The 27,799-nt window shown below is 41.5% G+C and overlaps 1 protein-coding gene across 1 annotated transcript; it reads left to right on the top strand.

Moving 5' to 3' along the window:
- Window positions 1–249: 249 nt before the first annotated feature.
- LAMP3 (lysosomal associated membrane protein 3) lies at window positions 250–27,570 on the top strand. The gene is made up of 6 exons (XM_044667781.1): window positions 250–295; window positions 4,311–5,035; window positions 7,747–7,875; window positions 20,769–20,826; window positions 23,343–23,513; window positions 27,431–27,570. Exons 1-6 carry the CDS (start codon window positions 250–252, stop codon window positions 27,568–27,570), a joined length of 1,269 nt encoding a protein of 422 aa, XP_044523716.1.
- The last annotated feature ends 229 nt before the right edge of the window (window positions 27,571–27,799 follow it).

Genomic DNA, 27,799 nt, shown 5'->3' with positions numbered 1-27,799 from the left:
TTGGCTCTGGTTTCTAGTTGAAGAGGAAGCCCTAGAAAAACCCATGGATCTCTTTCACTTTCTGCTTCTTAAACGTAGGGGACCAAAACCATCTTCCTCGCCGAGCCCATGTGACTTCTCGGGAGCACAATGTGTGTGGTTTAGAAGCTTTAACAAGGGAAGCCCTTCTCTCCAACAGTCACACGCACAGAGAGAGGCAGCCGCGGTGGACGTTCCCCACAGACTTCCCCAGGACCAGCCAGCTCAGCCATGAGGAAGGAGTTAGCGATGTTGTTGATGCTCGTCTTCTCTGCTGGTGAGTGACATATATCCTGGCAATGCTGTAACATAGGATAAATGATTCACAGCATTCTCCTACAATCTCCTATTCTGGAGTCAGAGGATCTGGGTTCAAATCCCAGCTCTGCCACTTACTACTCATGTAATTTCACGCCAATCAATTCTTTTTTCTGTCCTCGTCTATAAAATGAAGGGGTCGGGTTTAGAGATGGCCTCTGTTTCCTTCTGTCTTTCAGTCTGAATTAGGATCTTGTATGCTGGGGACCAAGGCAAGCAAAGGCAGTAACTAATGCAATAAGAAGAATGCTTGTATTTAGATTCAGAAGAGCCCCAGCTCTGATGACTTTGGGCAGTGGTTCCCAAACTTTTTTTGGCCTACTGCCCCCTTTCCAGAAAAAATATTACTCAGTCCCCTGGAAATTAAATTTTTTAAATTTTAATAGCAATTAATAGGGAAGATAAATGCCCCTGTGGCCATCACCGCTCCACTGGATCGCTGCGGCACCCACCAGGGGGCAGTGGCACCCACTTTGGGAATCACTGACTTTCAGGAATGAAAGAATGAACATGTTTTTATTAAGCACCCACTATGTGCAAGACAATACAAATATACAAAGAAAGACAGAGCCCTGCGCCCACAGAACTTGCATCCTGAAAGAGAAAGGCAATGTATATGGGAGATGGTGGTCAGAGAAGGAAGGTTGGGTCTGGGAAGTCACAGGCATGATGAACCAATGTAGATGACATGCCAGTTGGAGAAGGATGGGACTATTGATTTGATAACTATGTCCAGAGCAGGAGGTGGGACCTAGGGGCCAAGAGAATGGTGTCAGGCAATGGATAAGATGGCTGGATTGGATGTGTAGATGGGCAAGATAGTCCCTATTTCTGTAGCATTTTCTGCAAAATAATGGGCTCTGAGGCTCCTTCCAAATCAAGGCCAATTGCCCAAGCTGTGCTATCATGTCGTTGATTCAGAACCCACATCTGGACTCACATTGGATCTACGCTAAGACCTCAGCTCCTCAAGAATAATATCTTGGAACTCTCAGAGGTTTCTCAGAGCATGTTCATGTGTATTTTGTAAATTAGACAGAGAGCAGGTCTTATTTATCTAACTTGACAGACAGAAATGATGCAACCTGCTGCATGAAATGGGTAAAGAACAATTTAGATAGGTCATCTGATTGAGAAGATAAATCAGAGAGCCAGAGGAGTTCACTTAGACCTTGTGACCTTGGGCGTGGAAGCTTCAGTTCCCTCTTTTTCTCTGTTTCCCAAAAATGGAAATTAGAAGTCTTGGTAGCAAATAAATGGATAGCAGTTGAGCTGGTTGATTGTTTGGTTTTGGTGTAGTGCTGGGGGGAAGGTAGTTATTCTAAATCTGATCCTACCCCCTATCACTTACTGCCTGTGTAGCATTAGGCCAATTAACTTCTTTGGGTATCAGTTTCCTCATCTGTAAAATGAGTGATTGGATTAGATGACCTCTAAGATCCTTTCCAGGGCAACTAGATAGAGCATAGGTAGAATGCCAGGCTTGGAATCAGGAAAACTCTTTTTTTTCTGGGTTCAAATCTAGCCTCAGAGATTTCCTTATCGGGCAAATCACTTAACCCTGTTTGCCTCAGGTTCTTCATCTGTAAAATGATCTGAGAAGGAAATGGCAAACCACTCCAGTATCTTTGCCAAGAAAACTCCAAATGGGGTCAGGAAGAGTTGGACACAGCTGAAACAACTGAATTGACTGGCACATACTAGATGCTTAATAAGTGCTTGTTGATTTGATTTGACTTAAAGATGAGTAAACTGAGGCCCAGAGAAGATAAGCTATTTCCCCATAGTCTGACTTTAGCAGCGATCATTCAATTCTGTTTCTTAGTGTTTAGGAAATGTCATCAGTCAGATCAGCAAACCTATATAAGCTGACCCAGTTTAAATCCTTTTTTCCAAATAACTAACTCCCCAACTTATTAAACTTACTTAATTTTTAATTCTAATTATTAAATTTATTTGATTAAATTCCAGACCACCCAACAAAAACTCTGTAAAGCTGTGCCTCTCCTTCTCCCTCCCCAGTCCAACTCTCCCTTCTCTCCACTTCCTTCTGATGTGGGCAAGGCTTTTTGGGTCTCGTCCAAAGAGTTGACTGACGACTCAAACTGACTTCATTGGGAGGAAACAAGCTTTATTATAAATGAGTATAGTAACAGGGTGGCTATAGATAGTTAGCTAGTATAGTAAGTAAGGTGAGCAAAGATAAAGGTGGTAAGCAAACTGGGCAGGGGTTCTCAGGAATTCTTTTTATCTGGGTTAGTTTCTAAGGAAGGGGTTATTCGTTTAGGCAGTTCTCTTCCTGTATCTCCAAGGAACTGATGTGACTTAATCTATGGTCCGCTTCAGTCTGTGTGGCTTTACCCATGGTTCATTCTGTTTGCCCACTGGGAGTAAGGAGCAAACTATCCTAAAGCAACTTTTGGTCAAGTTTTGCTCTTTTCTGAGCAGACTCTAAGGAAGGCAGTGAGTGTGGAAACTGAGCATTGTTTGAACCTAGTCCTGTGTGGCTGAGAAACCAAACCCCCTGTGCTTGCTGTCCAGAGACCCTGACCAAGGACCTGGGTTATGTCTAAAGACTGATGTGAGGAGTTTTCTTATAACTGTGGGTTATTCAATAGCTTTAAAGCTAAGGAAACCCATTCAGTGTCTAAGGACAGGCTGTGTAAGGGACAATGACCTACAGAGAGCCCTTCATGGAAGTAAAAATCTTGCTTTGCAGAAAGAGAAATTCAATTTATGTATCCTTTCTTCCTTCCTTTCCTCCCACCCTCCTTTCCTCCCTTTCTTCCTTCCCTCCCTCCCTTTCTTCCTTCCTTTCTTCCCACCCTCCTTTCCTCCCTTCCTTCCTTCCCTCTCTCCTTTTCTTTCTCCTTTTTCTCCCTTTGCTTGGGAGTATTCGACTCCCTCTTTGGTACAAATCAGCAGAAGAGGAATAGAAGGATCTTTATGACCTGGTCCCAGTCTAACTTGTCCACCTTCTTTTTCATTACTTCCCTTCTCACACTGGGTAGCCTAGCCAGACTGACTTTTTGCTTTTTGTCCATCTCTCGTCTCCAAGTCTTTGTGCTGTCTGTGCCCTCCGCTTGGAATGCACTGCCTCCTCATCTCTGCCTCTCAGAATCCCTTCCTTCCTTCCTTCCAAACTTAGCCCAGCTCAAGGACCATCTTCTACCTGAAGTCTTTTCTAATCTCCCTAGCTGATAGACCTTTCCCTCCCCATCCCTCATATTATTTTGTAATTATTTTATATGGACTTAAATTTGTATAGGCAACTAGCTGGCATAGTGAAGAGTGCTAGACTTAGAGCTAAGAAGCCATGAGTTCACATCTTGCTTTAACACTTACTATGTATGTGAACCTGAGCAAACCATTTAACCTTTCAGCCAATTTCCTCATCTGTAAAATGGGCATAATGCGGATATTATCCCTCTTTTTTTGTTTATCAAAGATAATGATTTCATTATGGGCATCCCCAATCTTCACTCTAGTGCCTTCCAGGAAATTATTGCCAAGAGCTTCTGGTTTTCTCCAGGAATAATGGTATGACCAAAGTTTGGATCCTTGACAAGGGACCCGTCAGTTTACCCCATCTTTGCCGGTCCCACTGTCCACAGAACTTGCATTAATAATCCATGTGCTCCAGGTGAATCCTTCAATAAGAAGGTACAGAGAGCAATGTTTACATGCCAACAGTGCAGGTATGGAGAAAATAACTCTATGGCTTTGAAATTTAGACAAGTTCTTCTTTTATAAAATGTTTAATGGTTGTAAGAAAGCACATGACTATTATGGGATAGAAAAGCACTGAAGTTAGAGTAGCAGGGACTGAGTTCAAATCCAGTTTTCCTCTGTGACTTTGGGCAAGTTATGTCACCTTTATGGAGCCTCAGGAGGTAGGATCAAATAACTTCTAGAATACCTTCTGGTCCCACATGGATGGTCATCTTTTAACCCATCCATTTCCTTATTTGCAGTCATTTTGAGCTGCTACAGTGGAATCCTAAGTAAGAAATTTGGAGACGTCAGAGCCTATGTAGACCATGACAAGCGGACATCTGTCCAGGTCACCACAGAAGCTTCCTTCATCCACTCAACTAGCCTTGCCTCGCATGACACTGCCCCGATGGGATCAACAGATGGCCACACCATTAGCTCCAACTGGCCAACAACCCGGGCATCCCTGAAAACAACATTCAAAACCACCCAGTCAATGGGGACAAGCACAGGGTCAACTGATCCAACAACCCTCCCTGATATAACTACACACAGCACACAAATGACAACCGCCGGGAATACAGCCACCCCATCTCCTCCTGGATCACCTCCTGCCACAAGGACGGCCTGGTCAAGCACCCCCGTGGCCCAGATGACCACTGCAGCTCAGTCAACAGCCAGTCACACAACCTTAGCTACAATAACCACCCCAACGGGCAACCTGACCTCCCTGAAAACAGCTCGGATCACTGCCCCAACCAAAAGCATCACCACCACATCCACCTCTAAAAAGACCACCCAGGCCATCACCACGACAACCACACGCCGTGTCACTGCCTCAACGTCACCACCCACGACGAGTGTGGGGCCCACTCTGGTTCCTCAGCCATCATCTCCTCAAACTGGGACCTATCTGCTTTACAATGGAAGTAGGACATGCTTGAAGGCTGAGATGGGAGTGCAGCTACTCATTCAGGACAAGATGGTAAGATGAGGGACCGAAGGATGACAGTGCTGGGGATGGTAAATGAAGGATGATAAAGCTTCTGTAGGCAGAAGAGTTTTGGCCTTCCTATCAAATGGGCTTTCTTGGGCAACCTAAAAAATAAAGTAAGGGCAGGTAGGTGGTACCATGGTGCATAGAGTATAGGAAGACTCCTCTTTTTGATATCCAATCCAGTCTCAGACACTTACTACCTATGTGACCCTGTGCAAGTCACTTTAACCCTTTTTACCTCAGTTTCTTTGTCTGTAAAAATGAGCTAAAGAAGGAAATGGCAAATCACTCCAGAATCTTTGACCAGAAAACCCTGGAGGGGATCACAAAGAGTTGTATGTGACTGAAAATGACTGAATGACAATAATGTAAAATTATAATCAAGGAGAATATCCTCCAGTTTATAACTTAGTAAATAGTCGGAGTGTATAGCTTAAATCAAGTGGCTTACCCAGAGTCTAGGGATGTGTTGCATCCAGCTTAAAAGGCAAGAGAGAACCAGTTATTATATTTTCTGTGTCATCATTTACTTCTCAAAATTTGGCAAACCACAAACCAGAACTTGATTTTGTTTTGTTAATGGTCTAGACTTTAAAAAGGAATGGAGAGTGGGCAGCTGAGTAGCTCAGTGGATTGAGAGCAAGCCTAGAGACTGGAGGTCCTAGGTTCAAAAATCTGACCTCAGACACTTCCTAGCTGTGTGACCCTGGCCAAGTCACTTAACCCCCATTGCCTAGCCCTTATCACTCTTCTGCCTTGGAGCCAATACACTGTATTGACTCCAAGACAGAAGGTAAGGTTTTTTAAAATAAATGAATGAATGAATGAATGAGAAAATAAATAATCAATCAAATAAATGAATGAATAAATGAATAAATGGGTGAGTGGGTGAATGAATAAATGGATAAATAAGAAAGAATAAAAAGGGATGGAGAAAATGTTAATAATGCAGCTTAAATTTAAAATTGTGTTTATTTGGTTTTCTGGAAAGTGGGTTATTGACCATTTGCCAGTACATCCCTGCTAGATCCTATGCCAATAAAGGTCACATGCAAGATTTGAACCTATCTCCCAGGCTTCAAACCTGGTAATCCATCCACTATATAATATTACCTCTTAGAAAGTTAAATCCCAACTAGCAATTGAGATACTGCTCAGCTAAAGGCTTAACCAGTTTCAAAATGTGAGTTAAAGTAGAACAAAAATGTCCTGAGAAGGGGCATTTTTACATCCCCAAATTAAATCCACACGTACTTCATTCACTCTATAATCAGAGATATCTCGGCTTTCCTTCCTTATTCTGCCAATAGCTAGCTAGTGACCTCTGACAATTTGGTTAGCCTCCCCAGGTTGCAATTTCCTCATCTAGAAGACGAGAGGGATAAGCCAGATAAGTTCTAATATCTCTCTCGATTCTGGAATTCTGCAATAAGATGAGAGCATGGCAGAGTGGGAAAAGTATGAACTCTGGAGGGGGGCTGAGTTCAAATCCTGACTTTTCCAACCTACTACCTATGTAACGTTAGGCAAGACACTGTGTCTCTGTAAGCCTTAGTCTGCTCATCTGTGAAATGAAGGGGCAGCACTAGCTTTCCTCTAAGACCCCTTGTAGCTTAAAGACTATGATCCGAGGAAGCCCAGGGTTACAAAGAAGGCAAAGTTTGGAGAGGAGCAATTTTCCATTTCAGTTGCCCGGGAAATCTTTACAAAGCAAGATCTCCGAGTACCCCAGCATTATGTTTGTCAGTTGGCAAACATTCTATTTTTTTCAGAACTTTTCATGAACATACGGATTGTCTGTTGTGTGAAATGTGAGACCCCTATAGTGGGAGATTCCTTCTGTAAGCGGCATTGGGATGTGGGCATCATCTTCATCATGACAGCAGGAGTAACAGTAACGATAATAGCATTTATAGAGGACTTTAAGATTTGCGAACTGATTTACGTAGGTCAACTCATTTGATCCTTACAACAATCCTGGCAGCTAAGATCTATAATTATCCCTAACTTACACCCGAGGAAACCGAGGCTGAATTAAGTGACTTGCCTAGGATTATAAAGCTCATAAGTTTTCCTGTCTCCAAGTCCTCCATTCTATCCGCTACACTCCTTATCTGCCACTGAATATACTTGACTTTGAAAGAAGCAATAGGGTATAGTGGGAAAAGTGTTGGTTTTGGAGTTGGAAAAACTGGTTTCGAATCCTGCCTTTGTGGCCTCTGACAAGGTCGGTTTCTTCAACTATAAAACCTAGGGATTGATCTAGACCAGGGTTCTTAACCTGGGGTCTATGTACCTCCAAGGGGTCTGGATAGATTTCAGGGGATCCATGAAATTGCATATGGCGAGGAAATTGCACCTACTTTTCACTAACCTCTAACTGAAATGACGTGTCCTTTAACTATTTAAGAACATGGCTTTGAGAAGGGGTGCAGAGATGTCAGGAGTCTGCCAAAGGCATCCACAACCCAGGAAAGGTTAAGACCCCCCAGAAAGGTCCTTTTGGCTCCAAACCGATGCCCCTCTGTTGTTTCAATGGCACCAGCTGGAATTCCCAGGTGAGCTCTGGCTGAAGACCCAGTCTCGGGTTCCTGGGCTCCAAAGGAGACCCAGCTTCTTGGGGCCAGGGTGGCCGGACATCGGGGAGGTTGAATCTTGGTTTCTGTCTCCCTGAGGTATTCTGTCTCTCTCCCACTTAGTATTATTCACCTCAGATGTACTTCAATCTCCACCCCAATGTGACAAAAGCATCAGGGGATTGCAGCGCCCACAGAACCAACCTTCTCCTGACTTTCCCAGGTGGATTTGTGAACTTGACCTTCGTGAAGGTAAGCAGGACTGAGCCTTTTTTTTTTCCTTCCTTTTATCAGCTATGGGTGAGGTGAGTAGAGGGCTTTCCATCCTGTGGTCCAAGAAGGGGTAGTGCCCTTCTCACTTTTTCAACATAAGTTTGCCAGGAACCAAATCCCCCCAGTCCTTTGAAGTCTTTATGATAAGGCCTTTGGGGGAGGCCTAGGGGAAGTTGCCACACTTTCTGTTTGCTCTCTCTCCTTCAGAGAAGAAACTTAGTGCCTCTTGAGCCTCTTAGTCTCAAGTAAGCCAGCAGGAGTGGTTTGTGAAGGAGTTGAAGGAGGAAGTTGGAAAAATGAGCAAAGCCTCAGAAATTCCCAGGTGAATCCAATGCCTGGGGAGCCCAAGAACAATACAAGCAGGGACTAACCAGCCAGCCAACCCAGGCCAAATGCTGGGACTCTCCAGACTTCAGGGAACCTGAAGCCACAATATGCCCACTCTCTGAGGAAGTGGTGGTGGCCAATCCACCCTCCAGCAAAGAGCTGAGTACCTTGGGCTGCCCCTCTTGTGGTTCCTAAAGGGGAAGCATGTAAGCCTAAGGCAGAATGTTTAGCAAGCAGGTCAGCACTCACTGGTCTACATCAGGTATTTTTAACTTCTTTTTTGGTCCAGACCCTTTTGGAAGTCTGGTGAAACCTAGGAATGGATCCTTTTTCAGAATGGCATTTTTAAATAAATGAAGGTCATGCGAATTTCAATTAGAAGTCAGTGAATGGGGCAGCTGAGTAGCTCAGTGGATTGAGAGCCAGGCCTAGAGATGGGAGGTCCTGGGTTCAAATCTGGCCTCAGACGCTTCCCAGCTGTGTGACCCTGGGCAAGTCACTTGACCCCCATTGCCTACCCTTACCACTCTTCTGCCTTGGAGCCAATACACAGTATTGACTTCAAGAGGGAAGATAAGGGTTTAAAAAAAAAAAAGGCAGTGAAAACAAAAGATATCATTTTGCCCCCAGAGACCATCCAAATTCATGGAGCCCTTGAGATCTGAGCTTAGATGCCTGTCTCTGAAGCCCTTCCTGGCTCCAAATCTATGCTCCTAGGAGGTTCTCAAGTTGCTTCTATCCCTTTATTTTATCTCAAAGGCCTTTAGCCTTCTAGGGCTCTCTCTCCTTCTCCCTCTCTATGGAAAGATCCATGAGAAGTCAATGGATTTCCACTAAGGATCCAGCAGAGAAGAAATCCTCCTTCCCATTCCCTCACACATGGTGGATACTTTGTAGAGTTGGAAGACGTCAAATGAAAGAGCAGAGATTTAAGGCTTGAAGGAGAGATGGGGGAACCCACCCCCAGCAGGGTGTGCATCTAATTCAATCCAGCAAGCACTTCCTTATCTGTGCCACATGCTGAGAATGCAGACACCAAGTCAACATCCCTACATTCAAGAAATTGTCATTTTACTGGAACATACCTGCTTTATTTAATCTGGGGGTGATAACCAAGATTCCTCTAGGAAGTTATCAAATGAAACTCAGAAACTTCATAGAGTAGGCTTTGAATATTAAGTCCAACAAATATATGATCATAGATCTAAGGCTGGAAGGAACTGTAGAGGTCAGAACGTCCAACCATCTCATTTTACAGAAAAGGAAACTGAGGCCCGGAGAGTTTACACAACTCAGCCAAATTCATACAGGTAGTAGGTAGCAGACAGGATTTGAACTATGGACCTCTGAATCAAGAGTCAGAGAGCTCTTCATTTTCCTTTTTTTCAGTTCTGAAACTGGCCTCTCTATCTCACCCAGAAGGGCAGGGGCTACTACTGATTGGTCTAGAAACTTTGGCTTGCTCTATTTCTCTCCTGGGCTGCTATGTCCTTCCTTAGGCAGCCTGGGACCCCTGCTCCCAGGGGAGAGACACCCAATCACTGCAGCTCACTACAGCTCAGAACTCCCGAGTTGAAGAGACTTGCCAGTATTGGCTTCCCCCATAACCAGGATTACAGATATGAGTCACCATTCTACCTTTATCCTTAGTTTGTATATATGTTTATATGTGTATATGTTGTCTGCTCCTGTTGAATTTAAGCCTTTTGAGGTCAGGGACTGTTTTCATTTTTGTCTTTGTATCTATCCCCAGTGCCTAGCAGGGTGCCTGGCACATAACTGCCAATTAATAAATGCTGATGAGAGATGATTTTCAGAGGTACAGAGTAATCACTGCTGCCAGTCTTTTTGCAAAATTGTAAAGTAGGCTCTTCCTTCTCACCCTCTGTAACCATTACCTATCTCTTAGCATCTCCTTATTATCTTTTTCAAGTGTCCAGTGCTCCCACCCTGACCTCCAGCTATCCAAAGACCCCACTCCCTGGCAGAGTCCCTCCCCCAGGTCTCCCTGAGGTCCTGCCACCAGAAGATCATAGGAAATAAAGCAAGAAGGGTTCTGCAGTCACATTTTAAGAAGGATATCGGCAAGCTGGAGTGTGTCCAGAGACAGGTGATTAGGTGAGGGAAGGACCTGAAGACCAGACCAAATGAGGCCAATGGAGAGTATTAGGAATATTTAATATGGAAAGGATAATATTTAGGGGGATATAATAATTGTCTTCTAGAGTTTGAAGGAGGTAGGTGCTATTATTATAACCATTTTACAGATAAGGAAACTGAGACAGACCAAAGTCATGTGACTTGATTAGGACACACAACTAGTTAAGTGTCTGAGGTCAGAACTAAACAACGGATAGGCTCAAAACTGGGAGAAACCCTTACCACTCTTCTGCCAATACACAGTATTGGCTCCAAGACAGAAGGTAAGGGTTTAAAAAAAAACAAAAACTTTTTTTTAAAAGGGGGCAGCTGGGTAGTTCAGTGGATTGAGAGCCAGGCCTAGAGATGGGAGGTCCTGGGTTCAAATCTGGCCTAAGACACTTCCTAGCTGTGTGACCCTGGGCAAGTCACTTGACCCCCATTGCCTCCTCTTACCACTCTTCTGCCTTGGAGCCAATACACAGTATTGACTCCAAAACAGAAGGTAAGGCTAAAAAAAAAAAAAAAAAAGACCTGGGAGAGAGGGGCATTTATTTATTTATTTTTAAGCTTCCTCATAATCTTTTTGAATTTAGAATTTCTTAACTTGAAATGTCTGAGTTTCAAATTTTTTTAATTGTATTGATTTCCTTTGTAATTAATGAATGAGCCAACAGAGCTCTTTTCCTTCTAGGAGCTTTCATAAAAAGATCAGAGCTCCTGCCTCTGTACACCTTACTTTCTGCAAACTTGTAGAGAGGAAAATGATCTTTAAGAAAGTGCTAATTCAGTGCAAAGAAAACCAAGCTCCTGCCACCCCTCTTAAGAATTCACAATCATTTTTGATTTTTTTTTTAACTGAAAGGGGTGAGGGTGGAAACCAAGCTGCCTAAATAAAATGAACCTTAGCAAAGAAATTATCCTAAAGGGGAAAAGTTTTGCTCCTTGTTGAAGTCTCCTTCCCTCCCTCTCTCTCTGTCTCTCTCTCTGTTTCTCTCTGTCTCTCTCTGTCTTCGTCTCTCTGTCTCTCTCTCTCTCTCTTTCAGAATAGAAACTGAGCTTTTTGGATGTATTTTTTGAAACAAATGCTGAGGAAAAGCCTCATTGGGAAGATCAGTTTAGGGATGTTCTCAGTGTGCTCCCCACCCACACCACGCTCAGACATTCAGACATGGATGATATGATTTCAGCTTTTATGCCCTGCTCCCCCTGCTAGCTGTGAGACCACTACCTAGAAGTCAAAGGCTTCCTGTTTCTCCTTTTTCAAAAAGCACATGGAAAGTGCCAAGCACCTCACTGGAAGGGTTTTGGTGAGGATCAAATGAGATAATATTTGTATAGGGCTTGGCATGGTACCTGGTACATAATTGGTACTTAATAAATGTTTAATGGCTTCCCTTCCTTCCTGGATCTCAGAAAGGGAAAGATAGAGAGATGGTTTGAGAAATGGAGAATGGAACCCGGGCAGGACCCATATTGGGTGGTCTAAAGAATGAGATTGAAGAGAAATTAAGAGTAAAATCAAGCTAACTCTAGACTGCATGTGGGGTTAAAGTCATGAGAGTTCTCAAAGGCAAATGTAGCTGTTCCTATCTGATTTCACTGTGCCTTTCTTTAAAAAAAACAAACAAACTATTATTGACATTTTTTACAGTGCCTAAATTTCCTTCTGTATCCCTCCTACTTCCCTTGTGACAGAATCATACCACATAAAAGATAATTTTTCCTAGTGTCTTTCACAGGACAATTTGAAATCTGTAAGACATTTATTATTAAACAATTTTATAACTATTTACATCTTTATTATATAACAATCCATTGTAAAGATCAGGTTTGGAGTCAAAAGACCTAGATTAAAATCCTGCATCTTAAAGCTTACTATCTGAATGACCTTGTTCAAGTCATTTAATAACCTGGACCTCATTTTCCTCATCTGCAAAATTGGCGTTAGTGTAGGTATCCTCTGAAACCTTTTCAGAGCTAAATATATCATCCACATAAGGGCTTTGTAGAGTTAAGATATGTTAGCTATTATTGTTATTTATCAATTTCGGGAGGAGTTTCCATTCCAAAAGACCACAGGGCAGAGTAGGAACTCCAACAACATCACTAAATTCTTTTTGATAAATCTGGAGCAAAAGTGTTCTGACTTACTATTGACTTTGCTTTATTAATTCTTGTTGTCTTGTGAGATCATTGGCTTTTAATTGCCCAATTCTAGCCTTTAGAGACTGGTTTTCCTTTTCAGTCTAGTCTATCTGGTTCTTCAAGGCTTCCAGCTGGTCATTTCTGGTCTTCAATTTGCTTATCAATTCATTTGATTTCTGAGCCTCACTTTCCAATTGCAAAATTCTGCCTTTTAAACTGTTATTTTCTTGCCAGAACTCTTCCATCTTTCTCATGATCTCAGATTTGAACTCTTCAAGATCTTGTGACCCATTTTCATTTTTTGGGGAAGGTTTGGATGTCTTTAATTGTTTGTCCTCTATTTTCTGAGTTTTTTTTGTGCAGAAGTTATCTAGTTTTTTTCTTGGTCTTCTTGTTTATTTCTTGAGCCTTGCTTGGCATCATTACGTTTTATCTGCCAGAAGTCTGAGTAAGGCAATCTGATTCTCTTTGTATAGAGTTAGGGAGCAATTTTTGCCTGAGGCTACTTTGTGAGTCTCCTGGCTTCTCTGGGGACCTTCCCAGGGTCTCTGGTCTAGCTGTTTTCATGGTCGAGCCCCCCGTGGTCCTAGCCGGCTGCATAGAATTCAGAACTTGGCCCACGCTTGCTCCACCACCTGAGGTTTTCCCCTGAGTCTGAGCATGCTGGGCGCTGCTGCTGCCTCTTTCAGCCCCACTCTCATGTCCAAGGTCTGAGTTTTCCAGCTACCTGGGATCTCACGTCTTGCTGTTCTCAGGGGCAAGCTCCTGGTAGTGCCAGCTAGATTTTGTGCCCCTGCTCGCTCTAACTCTGGAGTGCAGCCTCTGCCACTGGTACTGTGGGTGGAGTGGGGGAGGGTTGATCCGCTCGCATTTTGATGGGAGCTATTTCTCCCCCTTATAGTGTGGAAATGCCCAAATCCCACCTACCTTCGATACTGTGCCCTATTGTGGGGTCCCTTCTTTCATCTGGATTTGTTTTATTGTCCTTTGGAGGTACTTTATATTAATTGATAAGGAGAGGAAGTCGCCCTGCCTCTACTCTGCCACCATCTTAACCCCGAAGTCTGCCTGACTTCCTGTTGAGAGCTGGAAAGGACCTAAAAGATAGTTTATCTTTCTTTAACTGTTGTTGTCAATAAAGTTGGGGTACACTCTTAATCCTTGCTAATAAGGAGGGGTAGAAGGTGAATGAAGTGATAGAAGAGGAATGAAAGGGATGGCTGAGTTTAGGGAAGGAATGGCCAAGGTGATAAATTGGATGGTAAGGGAATAGGTGAGGTATTCAGGAGAAGCAGCTTGAACAGGCTAGACACTCAGGCTAGAGACAGAGGATACTGGGGGAATAGGCTGAACCTTTCCAGGCAGGAAAGGTATCTATATAGACACAAGGAGTGGGGCCAGTCAGAAATGGTTTAAATCTGCCTTGAGGGCTTTTCTTGTCAATTTCTCAAGTCCCTCGAGGGAGGAGTCGAAGGGCTCCTCCCTGTCAGTGAAACTGATGGGTTTAGGAGGAAGTCTCAGGTAAGGACTTCCTGCCAAGATGGATGCCTCCAGTTCCCTCAAAAAGTAAAAGAAAATAATTCCTTCCCTCTTCAACCCTTGCCTAATCTTCAACACAAGGATTCACCAGAGGGTTTGAATAGATAACAAGGGGATTTATTAATATTCAGGGTTAGTCAGAAGGAGAGAAGGGTTTAGGGTTTTCTGACAGCTGCTAGGGAGAAACTCAAGATGGAGGAGGGTCACAGGAGTGCTCTCCCAGCCAGCAAAGATTTGGCTGCCTTTAAAGTAGAGTGTATATTAAATCAATAAAATAAGGGATAGTTTGATTCGAGGATGTCCTACTTGCCTATAGGGAAACTAACCCCACAAAGTCTAATCACTAAATCCCAAAAGTCCATCCTTCCTCCCAGAGCCCACAAGGAAAATCAGGAAAGGTAACAGGGGAATAATATGGAGAAGGTCAGGGAGAGGTCCAGAGAAATTAGCTAAGTTCAAATTGTCCAGAGACAAAAGCACAGGCCAAAACCAAAGCCGAAACCCCAAAGCAGAGCTTCAGTTGGACCTTCTGCTCTCTTCAAGCCTCAGGTTCCAATAAACTTCTGTCAGGATTCTAAGGCTTCTAACTGCCAGAAGTTTTCAGTTAACTTTTGCAAGGGTAAAAGCTTCTGTTGCATCTTTGTATTACACTGTGATGGCTATAAATGCATTTTTTATGGATTGCGTAATCCCCATCCTGACTCTCTGTGCCCCATGAAACCATCATGACACGCTTCACAGAAGTAGATGTGTGTACCCCAACACTTCTGAGTCTTCTTGCATGCAGCCTATTTAATTTCCTCTTGTAAACACCAAATGACTGATTCATTCCTGTCTTCTACACAGTCTTGTGCAGTCAGAGAAATAGCAACTCTTCATTATAAGAGAGGATGATTTTAACATCAATTTCTCATATTTGGGAAGCACTTAAAGATCCTTAATGAGAGTTTAGCCAGGCATTCTCTTTTGGAAACAAGATGTTTCTACTACAAATATGTTTCTACTACAAATGTCCAGTGTATAATAAACTCAACAGTGCCCTTTGCTGCTGCTGCTCAGGATACCCCTGTTATATTTCTTTTTCTGACCCTCTTTTGGATGCCCTGTGCCAAGGTATCAAATCCCTTTTATCTTCCATCTAGTCATTGTTCCCTCCTTGCCACAATTTTCAGCAGATGACATGGCCTGGGATTTCATCGGGAAGACTGAGACCACTCGATATGGGTCCTGCCCAGGTTCCATTCTCCATTTCTCAAACCATCTCTATATCTTTCCCTTTTCTTCTGATGGAAGATTTCTTCTGACTCCTCCCTCCTCCAGGAGCTTGCCCCAGATCTCAGCCCAGATCTCTCATGCATTCTCAAACTTTCCATCTTTGCTTCTCCTTAAATGTCCACAAACATTCTCCATTTGCCCAAACCAAAAACAATACTTTGTCTTGTTATACCATCCCTCCTCCTTCTCATACACAAGTACATGTACATCCCTTCAACATCACCTGTTCCAAACTAAGGTCATTTCTTTTTCTTCTAACCCTGCTCCTCCTTCTGCCTTGAATATTTCTGATATGAAGAAAAGGGGAGAGAGGGGGAGAAGGAGAGAAAGAGAGAGAGAGAGAAGAGAGAGAGAGAGAAGAGGGGAGAGGAGGGAAGGAAGGAAGGGGAGAGAAGAGGAAGAGAGGAGAAGAGATGAGAGATACAGAAAGAAGAGAAAGAGAAGGAAAGAAGGAAAGAGAAAGAGAGAAGAGGGAAAGGGAGAAAGCAGAGAGAGAGAAAGGGGTATGGTGGTGTGGAGGTGGCCAGAAAGTAAGATGGAGAAAAAAAGAAAGTAAGATCTAGATCTCAACAGGATGAGACCAAAGCTGGTCTATCAAAGCCCAGAGTGATTTCAGGGTGAAATTCAAGGTCCTGGTAGGAGGGATATATAGATGATAGAGACATAGGAAATGGCACACCTTGGAGATATTAAGAATCTAACATTGCAAAAAAAAGTCACTGTCAATCGTACACAAGAGAAAATCTGGTAGAAAGTCTCTAAAAGGCATCAGAGTAGAACCTGGAAACTGTCCGTCATGAGTGATGTACTTTTCCTGTTGCCTTGCTCAATTTGTGCTCTCCTGAGAGGCTATATTCAGCCCCCAAAAGGAAACATTTATTATTGCTTTAACCTCTGGTCCTTAACCTACAAAGATTCTCCCGTCCTATTTAGTCACACATATTCCCCTCCTCTCCCCATATTTTGTAGAAGTGAACATTGCTTGTGCTATTTCTGAGAGAGATGGTAAACACTTCATGATGTGACTCATTGGGCGGAGGTACAAAAAAAGAAAAGTCAGTCTGGAAAAGTTCATTTTTAGAACCTAATAGTAAGGCTTTGCATTGATTCCTAAAAGATTTCATCTTATTTGATTCAAGTTCTCAATTGCCCTCAAATTAAATTAAAACATAATTGGAAAATATTTAACAAAATAAATAAAATATAATAGAACATAAATAATGCTAATATGTGGTTTTCTGGTCAATATGTGGCCTGCATTTCTGAGTTTGACACCACTGCTCAAGCCTTTGAAGACCTCTGTAAATGCTGACTATCAGAGTTGTTGCCATCCCTCCATGCTATTGGTCATCTAGAAATTTGATAAGTATATTATCTATTGTTTTATCTAAATCTTGGACAAAAAGATAGAACAGGACAAATCAAGGTCTCCTCTAGAGACAACCTTCTAAATTGGCATTGTACTATTAATGGTGACACTTTGAGTCCAGTCCAATGAGTCAGTGCTTGAATTGAACCAATGATGGTCTGATTTTTTTTAACTTAACCACTAAAATAGGACAGATTTTATTAGGTTCTTTGATAAAATATGTCAGTTATATTTAAAAATATTTGCCTGGTGATCAGCTTAATAACTATGAAAAATGGAAATAGTTTAGTATAGTATGATCTAATCTTGAGGAAGCCATTCTAACTCCTTACAATTGTTTTTCTTTTCCTAAATATTAACTAACCATCTATTTAATACCTTCTAGAATTCTACCAGGAATCTAAGTCAACCCCCCTAGCTTAGACGTTTTAAATCAATTCATGGTCTTGTTTTTTTTTTTAATCATCACAATATTTTTCTTTGTCTGGTCTTGCCATCTTTCTCTTGTTCTAAATCTTTTGATTATCACTGATCATCTCTCACCAATCCCATCTGCCAGTTCTTTTAGTTCCCAACAATGTAGTTCATTTGGGCCAGGTGACTGAAATGCATGTGAATAAGGTGCTCTTTTACCTTCTCTTCTAAGTGCTAGATACCCTTCTTATCAACTCCCTATCAGTCATTTATGTTCCATCTTTCTAGTCCAAAAGTCATTCTCCTTGGCAGAGAAAAGAGAAAGTAAGTATTGAGCACCTCTCTCCTCTGTTTTTAGTTATCATTATCCCATCCATCTGGATGGGTAACAGTTTTAGCCCTTCTTTGATCTTCCTCTTTTCCTCAATGTAGCTATTTTAAAAAAATAATATTTTATTTTTTCCTCATTACATAAAAAAATCTAACCTTCATTTTTTAAAAGTTTAAGCCAAATTTTCATCTTTCTTCCTTCCCTCCCCTCCCCTCTCTGTGAGAAAGCAAGCAATCTGATATAGACTTTATATGTGTACTAGTGTAAAAGATCTTTCCATATTCACCATTTTGTGAAAGAAAACTTAAAGAAACAAAAGAAAAGTCGAGAAATAAAGTGAAATATAATATGTCTCTGTCTGCATTCAGATTCCATCAGTTCTTTTCGGGAGGCAGATGGCATTTTCCATCATGAGTCCTTGAGGATTATTTTCAATCACTGTATTGTTAAGAATAGCTAAGTCAGTCCTAAATTTTCATTATATAATACTACTGTTACTGTGTACAGTGTTCTCTTGGTTCTGCTCACTTTACCTTGCTCAGTTCATATAGGTCTTTCTAAGCTTTTCTAATGTTAATTTTTTAAAACTTCAATACTTTTCATTATCCTTAGCTTTCCTCCCTAGACTTGTGTCATTTCGAGCTTTAGCAATGTTAAAACTATTGTTACAGAGTTGTGCCATGTTTTTATAAAAAGGTGACTTATCATATATATTACGTATGATAGAATTCCATTGTCATTGTTTCCATTGCTATTAGTGTCTTAAAAATTGGTTGGTGCGGGGGCAGCTGGGTAGCTCAGTGAATTGAGAGCCAGGCCTAAAGACAGGAGGTCCTAGGTTCAAATCTGGCCTCAGACAATTCCCAGCTGTGTGACCCTGGGCAAGTCACTTGACCCCCATTGCCCACCCTTACCACTCTTCCACCTATAAGTCAATACACAGAAGTTAAGGGTTTAAAATTTAAAAAAAAAATTGGTTGGTGAATTTCCAATGAAACCCCATTTTTATCTTTAGATAATCTTCCTGTCCAATTGAAACTGTTTCCCTTTGGTTTGGAATTTTATTGTTGAGTTTCCAATTTCCCCTGGGAAGGACCCTCCCCTTGAAGAATTTTAGTCTATAGAGCAGGGGTCGGCAACCTTTTTGGCCGTGAGAGCCATAAACCTCACATTTTTTAAAATGTAATTTCGTGAGAGCCATACAATGCTCACAGTGCGGCTCCTGTAACAGCATCTGAAAAAAAATGGACTTTATGGCTCCTGCAGAAAGAGCCATATTTGGCCCTCAAAAGAGCCAGATATGGCTCGAGAGCCATACGTTGTCGACCCCTGCTATAGAGCCTACCTACTCTTTCACTGAACCCTTTGACATCTGCCTCCCCCAATCTAAGCAGCATGTCAAATTATTTCCAAATATCTTCTTATCTATCACAAATTCCAAGATGGTGAGGGTTATTTCAAGAATTGAGCAAAAAATGGAAGATGTTGAGAAAAAAAAACCACCATCAGACAGCCTGAGACTATAAAGAGAAGATTGAGACATTGGCAAGAAATATCTGCAAGAATGTACTGTGCCCATTGGTAAAAGTTTTTGATCCCTAATGCTCCACAAGCAGAAAACAAAGTTTTCTAGATAAAAATCATGAAAGGTTATGACCATTATTTGGCTGAGGTAGTTGTTGAAGATGACAAGAAAGAAACAAGAGATCAATCACAGCAAACGTGTCAAGAAGCATTTGAAATCAAGAAAAAGGTGATGCAATCAATGTGTCCACTATATTTGGATCTGGTCCTGAACTTCTCTGCTTTCTACTATGAGATCCTGAACTCTCCAGAAAAAGCTCGTTCCCTCATAATGACAGCTTTTGACAAAGCCCTTACTGAATGCTGTATAATAAGTAGGGAATAATATAAAAACAACACACAAAGAATGCAAACACCAAATGAGAATGGGGGATTGTGGGTATCCATACAATGCCGGTGTGAATCTGTTTATCAAACAGCAATAAAACAAAAAAATCCAAGTAGTTTTTAATCCATTTAATTTTTTTGCTCTTGAGATATTTTAAATACTTGTCAAACATGCATGTGCTGTAAAAATAGTTAACAGGAAAATAATTTGAGATGATGGCTGGCTTTGTTTAAATGTGTCACGAAATGAACTATATTAGTATAATTTTTCAGAACAAGTATATTAAGTTTATGAAAAGGAATAAAAATGTACTGAATGAAAGCATAAGTTATTTCTGGAGTAGAAGATGAAAAGAATGTGACTAGAAGAGGTCTTTGGGTTGGAATCCTTATTCTATCATCAACAAACTTCCCTTATTTTTTAATTTAAAGAGTGTTCTGGGGGGCAGCCGGGTAGCTCAGTGGATTGAGAGCCAGGCCTAGAGACGGGAGGTCCTAAGTTCAAATCTGGCCTCAGACACTTCCCAGCTATGTGACCCTGGGCAAGTCACTTGACCCCCATTGCCCACCCTTACCACTCTTCCACCTAGGAGCCAATACACAGAAGTTAAGGGCTTATAAAAAAAAATAAACAAACAAACAAACAAATAAATAAATAGTATTCTGTACCCATACCCAGTCTCTGAGAGGAGCAGAGAGACCTGTGTTAGACTCTAGGAGATAAAGATGAAATAAATTCTGATCTTGCCCTCAGGAAGTTTACAGTCTAGTCTATCTGATCAAAGCCTATTCTCAGATGTCACTTTGGAAGGAATCTAATCAATTCATTTGCTCTAAGCCAGGGGTCCACAAAGTATGGCTCTTGAGCCTTATCTGGCTCTTTTGAGGGCCAGGTATGGCTCTTTCTGCAGGAGCCATAAAGTCCATTTTTTTTCAGGCGCTGTTACAGGAGCGGCACTGTGAGCACTGTACGGCTCTCACGAAATTACATTTTTAAAAATGTGGCGTTTATGACTCTCACGGCCAAAAAGGCTGCCGACCCCTGATCTAAGCAAAGGTGTTATTGATGGGAGTAGCTTAATGTGCACCAACTTAATGGGACAGAATGTAACCCAAAAGAAAATAGTTCCCTCAGTGGAGACACCAGTACCAGCCCTACAGGAGAAATGATTTTGGAGTCAAAGAAATCCCTCAAATCCCATCCCATAAATCACCATCTATTCTCTGACTTTAAGGTGTCCCCTTTCCCAAATTTCCCAAACTAAGGGTTTGATTTGCAAGTCTCTTATCTCCCTACCCCTCTTCTTTGCCAAAAGGGTTCAATATCTGAAATCCTGAGGAATTCTGACTTATTTGAGCTTATGTGTCATTGGCATAAAATGGAGAATATGCAGAGGCTAATATAGAGTTATTTTACAGGTAGGACACTCATATCATATAGAAACAGTGGAGGCCTCTTTGACTGTCTTACCTTTAGGTAAGTAAAGTTCTTGTGAACTGGAAAACCTCTAACTCTGTGTGTGTGTGTGTGTGTGTGTGTGTGTGTGTGTGTGTGTGTGTGATATTCCCTCTGTGGCCCTGGAACATGTCAACTTTGTGGAGACTGAATGAGTGAATGTCCCATTAGCCGCACAGCCATTTAATGAAGAATCCTTTTGTAATAAATAAGAAATAATAGTGTATTTCGATAGCTAAATGAAATTGAAATGCACTTGACAAGACGGTATAATACTATGGTATATGTATTGCATTATGATTACTTTGAATACACCAAAACCAAACTATAAAACAACATTTTGACAGTAATTTTAAAGTTTGGACCAAATCCATGCAACCCCAGTTAGTTTAAAAAAGTTTTTCACGGGGCAGCTGAGTAGCTCAGTGGATTGAGAGCCAGGCCTAGAGATGGGAGGTCCTGGGTTCAAATCTGGCCTCAGACACTTCCCAGCTGTATCACCCTGGGCAAGTCTCTTGACCCCCATTGCCTACCCTTACCTCTCTTCTGCCTTGGAGCCAATACATAGTATTGACTCCAAGACGGAAGGTAAGGGTATAAAAATAATAATAACTAATGCTTGTTTGGCATTTACTATGTGCCAGTCACTGTGCTAAGAGCTTTACAATTATTTTATCTCATTTGATTCTTTATGAAGAACAACATTGTGAGATGAGTATTATTATCATCCCCATTTTACAAATGAAGAAACTGAAACAGAGAGAGTTCAAGGGATTTGTCTAAGTGATTTACACAGCTTTTTTTTTTTTTTAAACCTTTAGCTTCCATCTTGTAGTCAATACTGTGTATTGGTTCCAAGACAGAAGAGTGGTAAGGGTAGGCAATGGGGGTCAAGTGACTTGCCCAGGGTGATACAGCTGGGAAGTGTCTGAGGCTAGATTTGAACCCAGGACCTCCTGTCTCTAGGCCTGGCTCTCAATCCACTGAACTACCCAGCTGCCCCCTTACACAGCTTTTAAGTGTTTGGGGTCTTATGGAAATTCGGGTCTCCCTGACCCCAGGCTCAGTGCTCTACCCACTGCACCACCTAGCAGACTCCCACCTTATCCATGATGCCTCCTCTGATCATCATAGTATATAATAAAACTCTGCCCCTGATCCCCCAATAATTCCCTTAGGCACTTGATTTTGCACCTTCCTGGTGCATTTATCATCTGTTAAGTTGTATCATAATTATTTACAAAGTTATCCAATCTACTTATCATTCTATAAATTCCTGAAGACAGGGATGGTACTTTGTATCTCCCAGCCCTTAGCAAAGGGCTCTGGAAACATTAGGAGATTAATAAATGCATATTGGAATGAACTGAGTCAACAACCCTTCCATGGTCCTTTCTAGCTGGATAAGATAAATCCAGGAATAGATAAGAATGTATTAAATGCTTGTCGTGTGCCTGGTATTGTCCTAGGTGCAAGGGATACACAGAAACAGTCGAAGTAGCCCATGTTCTTAAGGAGTTTACATTCTAATTGGGGGGAGAGCCTGGATTTAAGTAGGCACCTAGTGGATACGCACAGAGTAGATACAAGGTAATCTGGGGGCTGGGAAGATGGCAAAGACCTCCTGGAAGCTGAGTCAGATCTTCTACTGGGGCAGATGAAGAGGGAGAGCATTCCAGGCGGATAGGCAGTGGAGGCTGTAGTGTCCCATGTCTCTGGGTGTGGATAACTGATAGTTTAGAAAATACGATTAGTGACCTTGGACGCCTACAATGTTAGGAGGATGTACATGTCAGCTTGGTCACTGGGATTTCAAATGACTAAAGAAAAAATTCCAACAAACTCTTGTTTCTGCTTTATGCTACTCTAGTTTATAGGGATTTGCCCATATAAGGAATTGAAAAAAATTTCCCAAATGCCAAAGGAATGATATCACGACCACATAGTGGCTGACCTCCAGAGGGTCGCCAACAAGCAAGATCACCTAACCACAGAGCTACTCCCCATGTTTTCTTCCACACCAGTGGTTCCCAAACTTTTTCGGCCTACAGCCCCCTTTCCAGAAAAAAATATTACTTAGCTCCCTGGAAATTAAATTTTTTTTAAATTTTAATAGCAATTAATAGGAAAGATAAATGCACTTGTGGCCATCACCGCTCTCCCTGGATCCCTGCAGCACCCACCAGGGGGCGGTGGCGCCCACTTTGGGAATCACTGTTCCACACCAAGGAATTAAAGGGATGCTTGGCTCATCCCTTTGATGACTATAACTATGTAAGCAAATAAAAGCCACTCACTGTTCCTAGCTTAACTAAAAACGCTATGCTTGCATCCCAGAGAAGCAGAATAGTGAAAGGGAAAGAACCAAGAGAGATTCAGGTTCAAATCCAACTTCTAATCTAGCTGCTGTGTGACCTTGGACAAATCATTTCCCTTTTCTTGGCCCCTGTTTTCTCATTAGGAAAAGGAGAAGGTTGGATTAAATGGTCTCCAGAGTCTTCCAGCTCTAACCTACTGGTCTCTTTTGGTGTTTGCAGTGAAAGTCTACCGTGGTCTGAAAGGAGGGCTTACAATGTTTGAGACCAAAGTGGGACACTCCTTCAAGTGCATCAGTGAACAGAGTGTTGAGTTATCGACCCAACTCCAGTTGCACACTGTTGATGTCCAGCTCCAAGCCTTTGATTTTGATGGGGATCACTTTGGGAATGGTAAGTTGGGGGGAGGAAAAACTCACACAGTGTTCAGAGAGAGACACAAGAGACGGCTCCAAATGTTGCTAAAGCAGCCATGACAATGGGCCCCCTAGAAGATGGAGGAGTGAACTTAAACCAATAGACATCTTTTGCATGTTAAAAACATATCTTTCTGCACAACTTCTAGGATGTGACTAGCCCCTTCATCACCACCCCCATCCCTCACCCCCCTACACACACACACACACTCAAACACAAAACACAGACCATGTCAATCACACACTTTAACCCATGTTCAGGTACTCTCATGTTCAGGGAAAATGTCCATTTATTTACACTAAATTAAACACATTTAAAATGGGAAATGTGTTGGTTTAAAGAAGGCAGTGTGGTGCAATGGAAGGTGTGATGGAGGAGAAAGAAAGAGAGGTCTCAAGTTCTAGTTCTGGCTCTCCAACTTACTACTGAAGCAATAGTAGGTGAGTCATTTCACTTCTCTGGGTCTTAATTTCCTCAAATATAAAATGGGAGAATTATACTGAATAACCTCTAAGGACCCTTCCAATTCTAAATGTAGGATCCTTCAAATCTCAACAATCCAATTAAGGAGGCCCAAGACCTTGATCTTGCACACATTTACTTACTACTATTGAGCAATTGAAAGCACTGGACTATTTCCCCTCAGTGAACCAATTTGCTGTTTTCCTTCTATTCAATTTTGTACATCAGCAGCATTTGTTGAACTACATCAAACAGATCAACTCTATGGGTTGTCCATCCAATGATGGGTCATAGTCTGAACAGTAAACTAAGTGGACAAAAACAAAGTTATTTATACTGAGTGAATAAATAGCTATGAGTCATTAAAAACCGAATTGTCTAGTATTTACAATGTGTAGTATGGTAGATGTTCCCTCTACCAAGTCAAATAATGACCCTTCCATGACTTAAACAAAACAACTTTATCGGTTGTTTTGGAGTTTCTCTCAGATTCTTTCTTTTATTTTTTTTAGTTGTTCTTTTGAACTTGGCAAACATCAGCATACATAAAAGAAAAGAGAAGAAAAAAGAACTATACATGACATTGCAAATTATGCACAGCTTGTTTTTTTTTAAAGCTCATATTCAAATCAACACATTGCTTCTAGAAGAGTCTCAGTAGTCTCTGTTTCCCTCTGAACTTCCTTCTGGCCACTTCTTTGTTTTTTATTTTTTGATTTTAAACCCTTACCTTCCATCTTGGAGTCAATACTGTGTATTGGCTCCAAGGCAGAAGAGTGGTAAGGGCTAGGCAATGGGGGTTAAGTGACTTGCCCAGGGTCACACAGCAGGGACATGTCTGAGGCCAGATTTGAACCTAGGGCCTCTAGGTCTGGCTCTCAATCCACTGAGCTATCCAGCCCCTTCTTTAAATGTTTCATTCATGATCTTTTCTTTCTTCCTTCTTTTTTTTGGAATTGTTATAAGTAGTTCCCCATTTCACTCCTATTTCTCCCTTCCTCTCTCCCCAAAAAATCTCATGCTTATAACAAGTTATGATAGGAAAGCAAAACAAATCTATACATTTGCCATATCTAGAAAAGTATGTCTTATTCTTTACTTCTAATCCATCACATACATCAAGAGGGAGGAAGGGTGGGAAATTCTTTTCATCATTTATCCAGGAGCTATATGGGGTGTAGTTGGATAGAGCCTTGAATTTGGAGTAAAGGAGATCTGAGTTCAAATCATGACTTTGCCCTTCCTATCCAAAACTTATGCTTGTTTTGTTGGTGACTACACCCTTCTTATACTCAAGGGGTAACTGGAGAATTTTTTTTTAATTTTCATTTTACTCTCACTCTAGTAAGTCTGACCAGTTTTTATTTATGAGGTCTTGAAATACAATATTCAGGATTTGTCTAGGGATGGAGGAAGGTGGTAGTTCACTGGGATTCATGGTTTTTAGGTAGACTGATGATTCTTAAATTATCTCTGTTTAGGGGGCACCTGAGTGGCTCATTGGATTGAGAGCTAGGTCTAAAGACAGGAGGTCCTAGGTTCAGATCTGGCCTCAGACACTTCCTAGCTGTGTAACCCTGGGCAAGTCACTTAACCCCCATTGCCTAGCCCTTACCACTCTTCTGCCTTAGAACCAATACACAGTATTGATTCTAAGATGGAAGGTAAGGGTTTAAAAAATAAACGAACAAATAAATTAATCTATTTTCCAAGTCATTTCTTTTTTTTTAAATAATAGATACCTTACATTTTTATCTATGTTTTTCAATCTTTTGATTTTTTTTTCAAATATTTCTTACTGTCTCATGGAATCATTAAGTTCAGTTTGGTTAATTCTAGTTTTCTCGTGCTTAAGAAGAGCTACAGAAAGAAATGGCAAATCATTCTAGTATCTTTTCCAAGAAAACCCCAAAAGGGGTCCCAAAGACTGAAAAATGACTGAACAACAAAATTATTATGGAGTCTGAAAATTTTTCTTAACTTCTCTGATAAACTATTTATTCTTCTTCCATTTATTTTTTCCAGTGTTTTCTTTTCACTTCTAGTTCCTTTTTTTTTTTTAATCTCTTATGTGTTCTTGTGGCCAATCCTTTTTCTCTGAGGTTTTGCTTATAGTTGTTGTGAAGTTACTCTTTTCTTCTATATTTATCTCTTGGGTATCTCTTGACCCATCATATTATTTCATAGTGTTTGATGTCCTCTTCTGCTTATTCATATCAACAATCTCTACTCCATATTTTGGTTTTTGGTGCCATGGTCAGGCTCTATTTGATCCTGAACTCAATATCCTAGACTCTAATCTCTGACTTCTACCTTACCCCCATGTATCTCTGTGTTGAGTGGTGGCAGGCTTCAGTGTCCTTAGTCAGAGCTCTGCAATCTACTGATCCCAATTTGGGCATTATTGTGGGTGATGAGGTTGTTCACGAGCTCAGGCTGACATTCTAAGCATGACACTTCTTCCAGAGTTTATGGCTCTTACTGTCTTTTTGTGGTATCTTTGAGTGAGGGTGCTAAATGACATTTCTGTTTAGATTTTGTCACCGTTTGACCTAGTTCCTTTTTTGGTTTGTTTCTGGAGCAGATGGAGAACTAGACTCTTCTACAACATTTCTACAACCCCTCATCTTAACTGGAAGCCCCTCTCTTTGTACTTCCAATGTAATTTTTGTCCACGTTTTCTCATCAATTCTCCAAATATGATCTAATATTAGTATCTTGGAGATATCAACATTATACTCAAATTGTTTCTCAAGGGAGGATGATACAATAGAATATATAATAGAAGACCATTGGCTTCGGAGTCAAAGGACTTTAGTTCAAATGACTCTTCATCCACTTACTAGCTGTGTGATCTTGGGAAAGTCCTTTCTCCTATCTAGGTTTTTGCTCTCTTATCTGTAAAATGGACTAGATGACCTCTAAGATTCCTCTCAGCTCTAAACTTATGATCCTTCCATCCCTTAATCTTGCTACACAACCAACCCACTTCCTTTTCTGGTCAAAGATTCTCAGAGGTACATGAGCATACATACATACATACATATATACATACATACAATGAAAAGAATATTGCCTTTATAATTAGGGGATATGGGTTTGAACCTTGCCTCTGTCATTATATTAGTCCTTTTGCTTCTCTTGGCCTCAGTTTACTCATCTGTAAAATAAGAGGGTTGGACTAGATGACTTCTAAGATTCCTTCCAGTTCTAAATCTATGATCTTCTGAATATTTTAAAGGTAATATTAAAAAATATTCCATCACGTTGCCTAGCTGGCTAAAGGTCGATTCTTACCTCATCTAGCCCTATCCCTGGCAGTACCTATAAACCGTGGGACTTTGAGAAAATGGCTCAACTTTCTCCCCTTCAGTTTCTTCATTTCCCAGCTCTTCCTGCTATAATATTTTTCACTCTAACTTCCATTACAGCGGATGAATGCTTCAGTGATAAAAACAGGAGAGCAATCCCCATGGCCATGGGCCTGAGCATCGCAGCATTGCTTGGGGTTTTGCTCACTGCATGTCTGGTTGCCAGGAAGCGGCCCAGTAGAGGATATGAACGCGTCTAAAGCTCCTACCTTCTTCAAAATGTGCGTAGCAAGTTCAATGGCCTCATCTTCCTGTAGCTCAGACTAGTGACAAGCGATTGAGTCTTTCTCTGGCCCCATACCCTACCTAACCATTTAGACAAGGCTGTTCCACCATGAGGACAATGGGATGCCCTCTGGGGTCCAGGGCAGAGAGAACAGAGCCTCCCCATAGCTTACTCTCTGGCTGACTCATAAATCTCCCATTCCC

The sequence above is a fragment of the Gracilinanus agilis genome, chromosome 3 (assembly GCF_016433145.1).
Source record: "Gracilinanus agilis isolate LMUSP501 chromosome 3, AgileGrace, whole genome shotgun sequence".
Classification (NCBI taxonomy): domain Eukaryota; kingdom Metazoa; phylum Chordata; class Mammalia; order Didelphimorphia; family Didelphidae; genus Gracilinanus; species Gracilinanus agilis.
The sequence above is the reverse complement of the archived record's forward strand: the minus strand, read 5'-3'. Positions and strand labels throughout refer to the sequence as shown.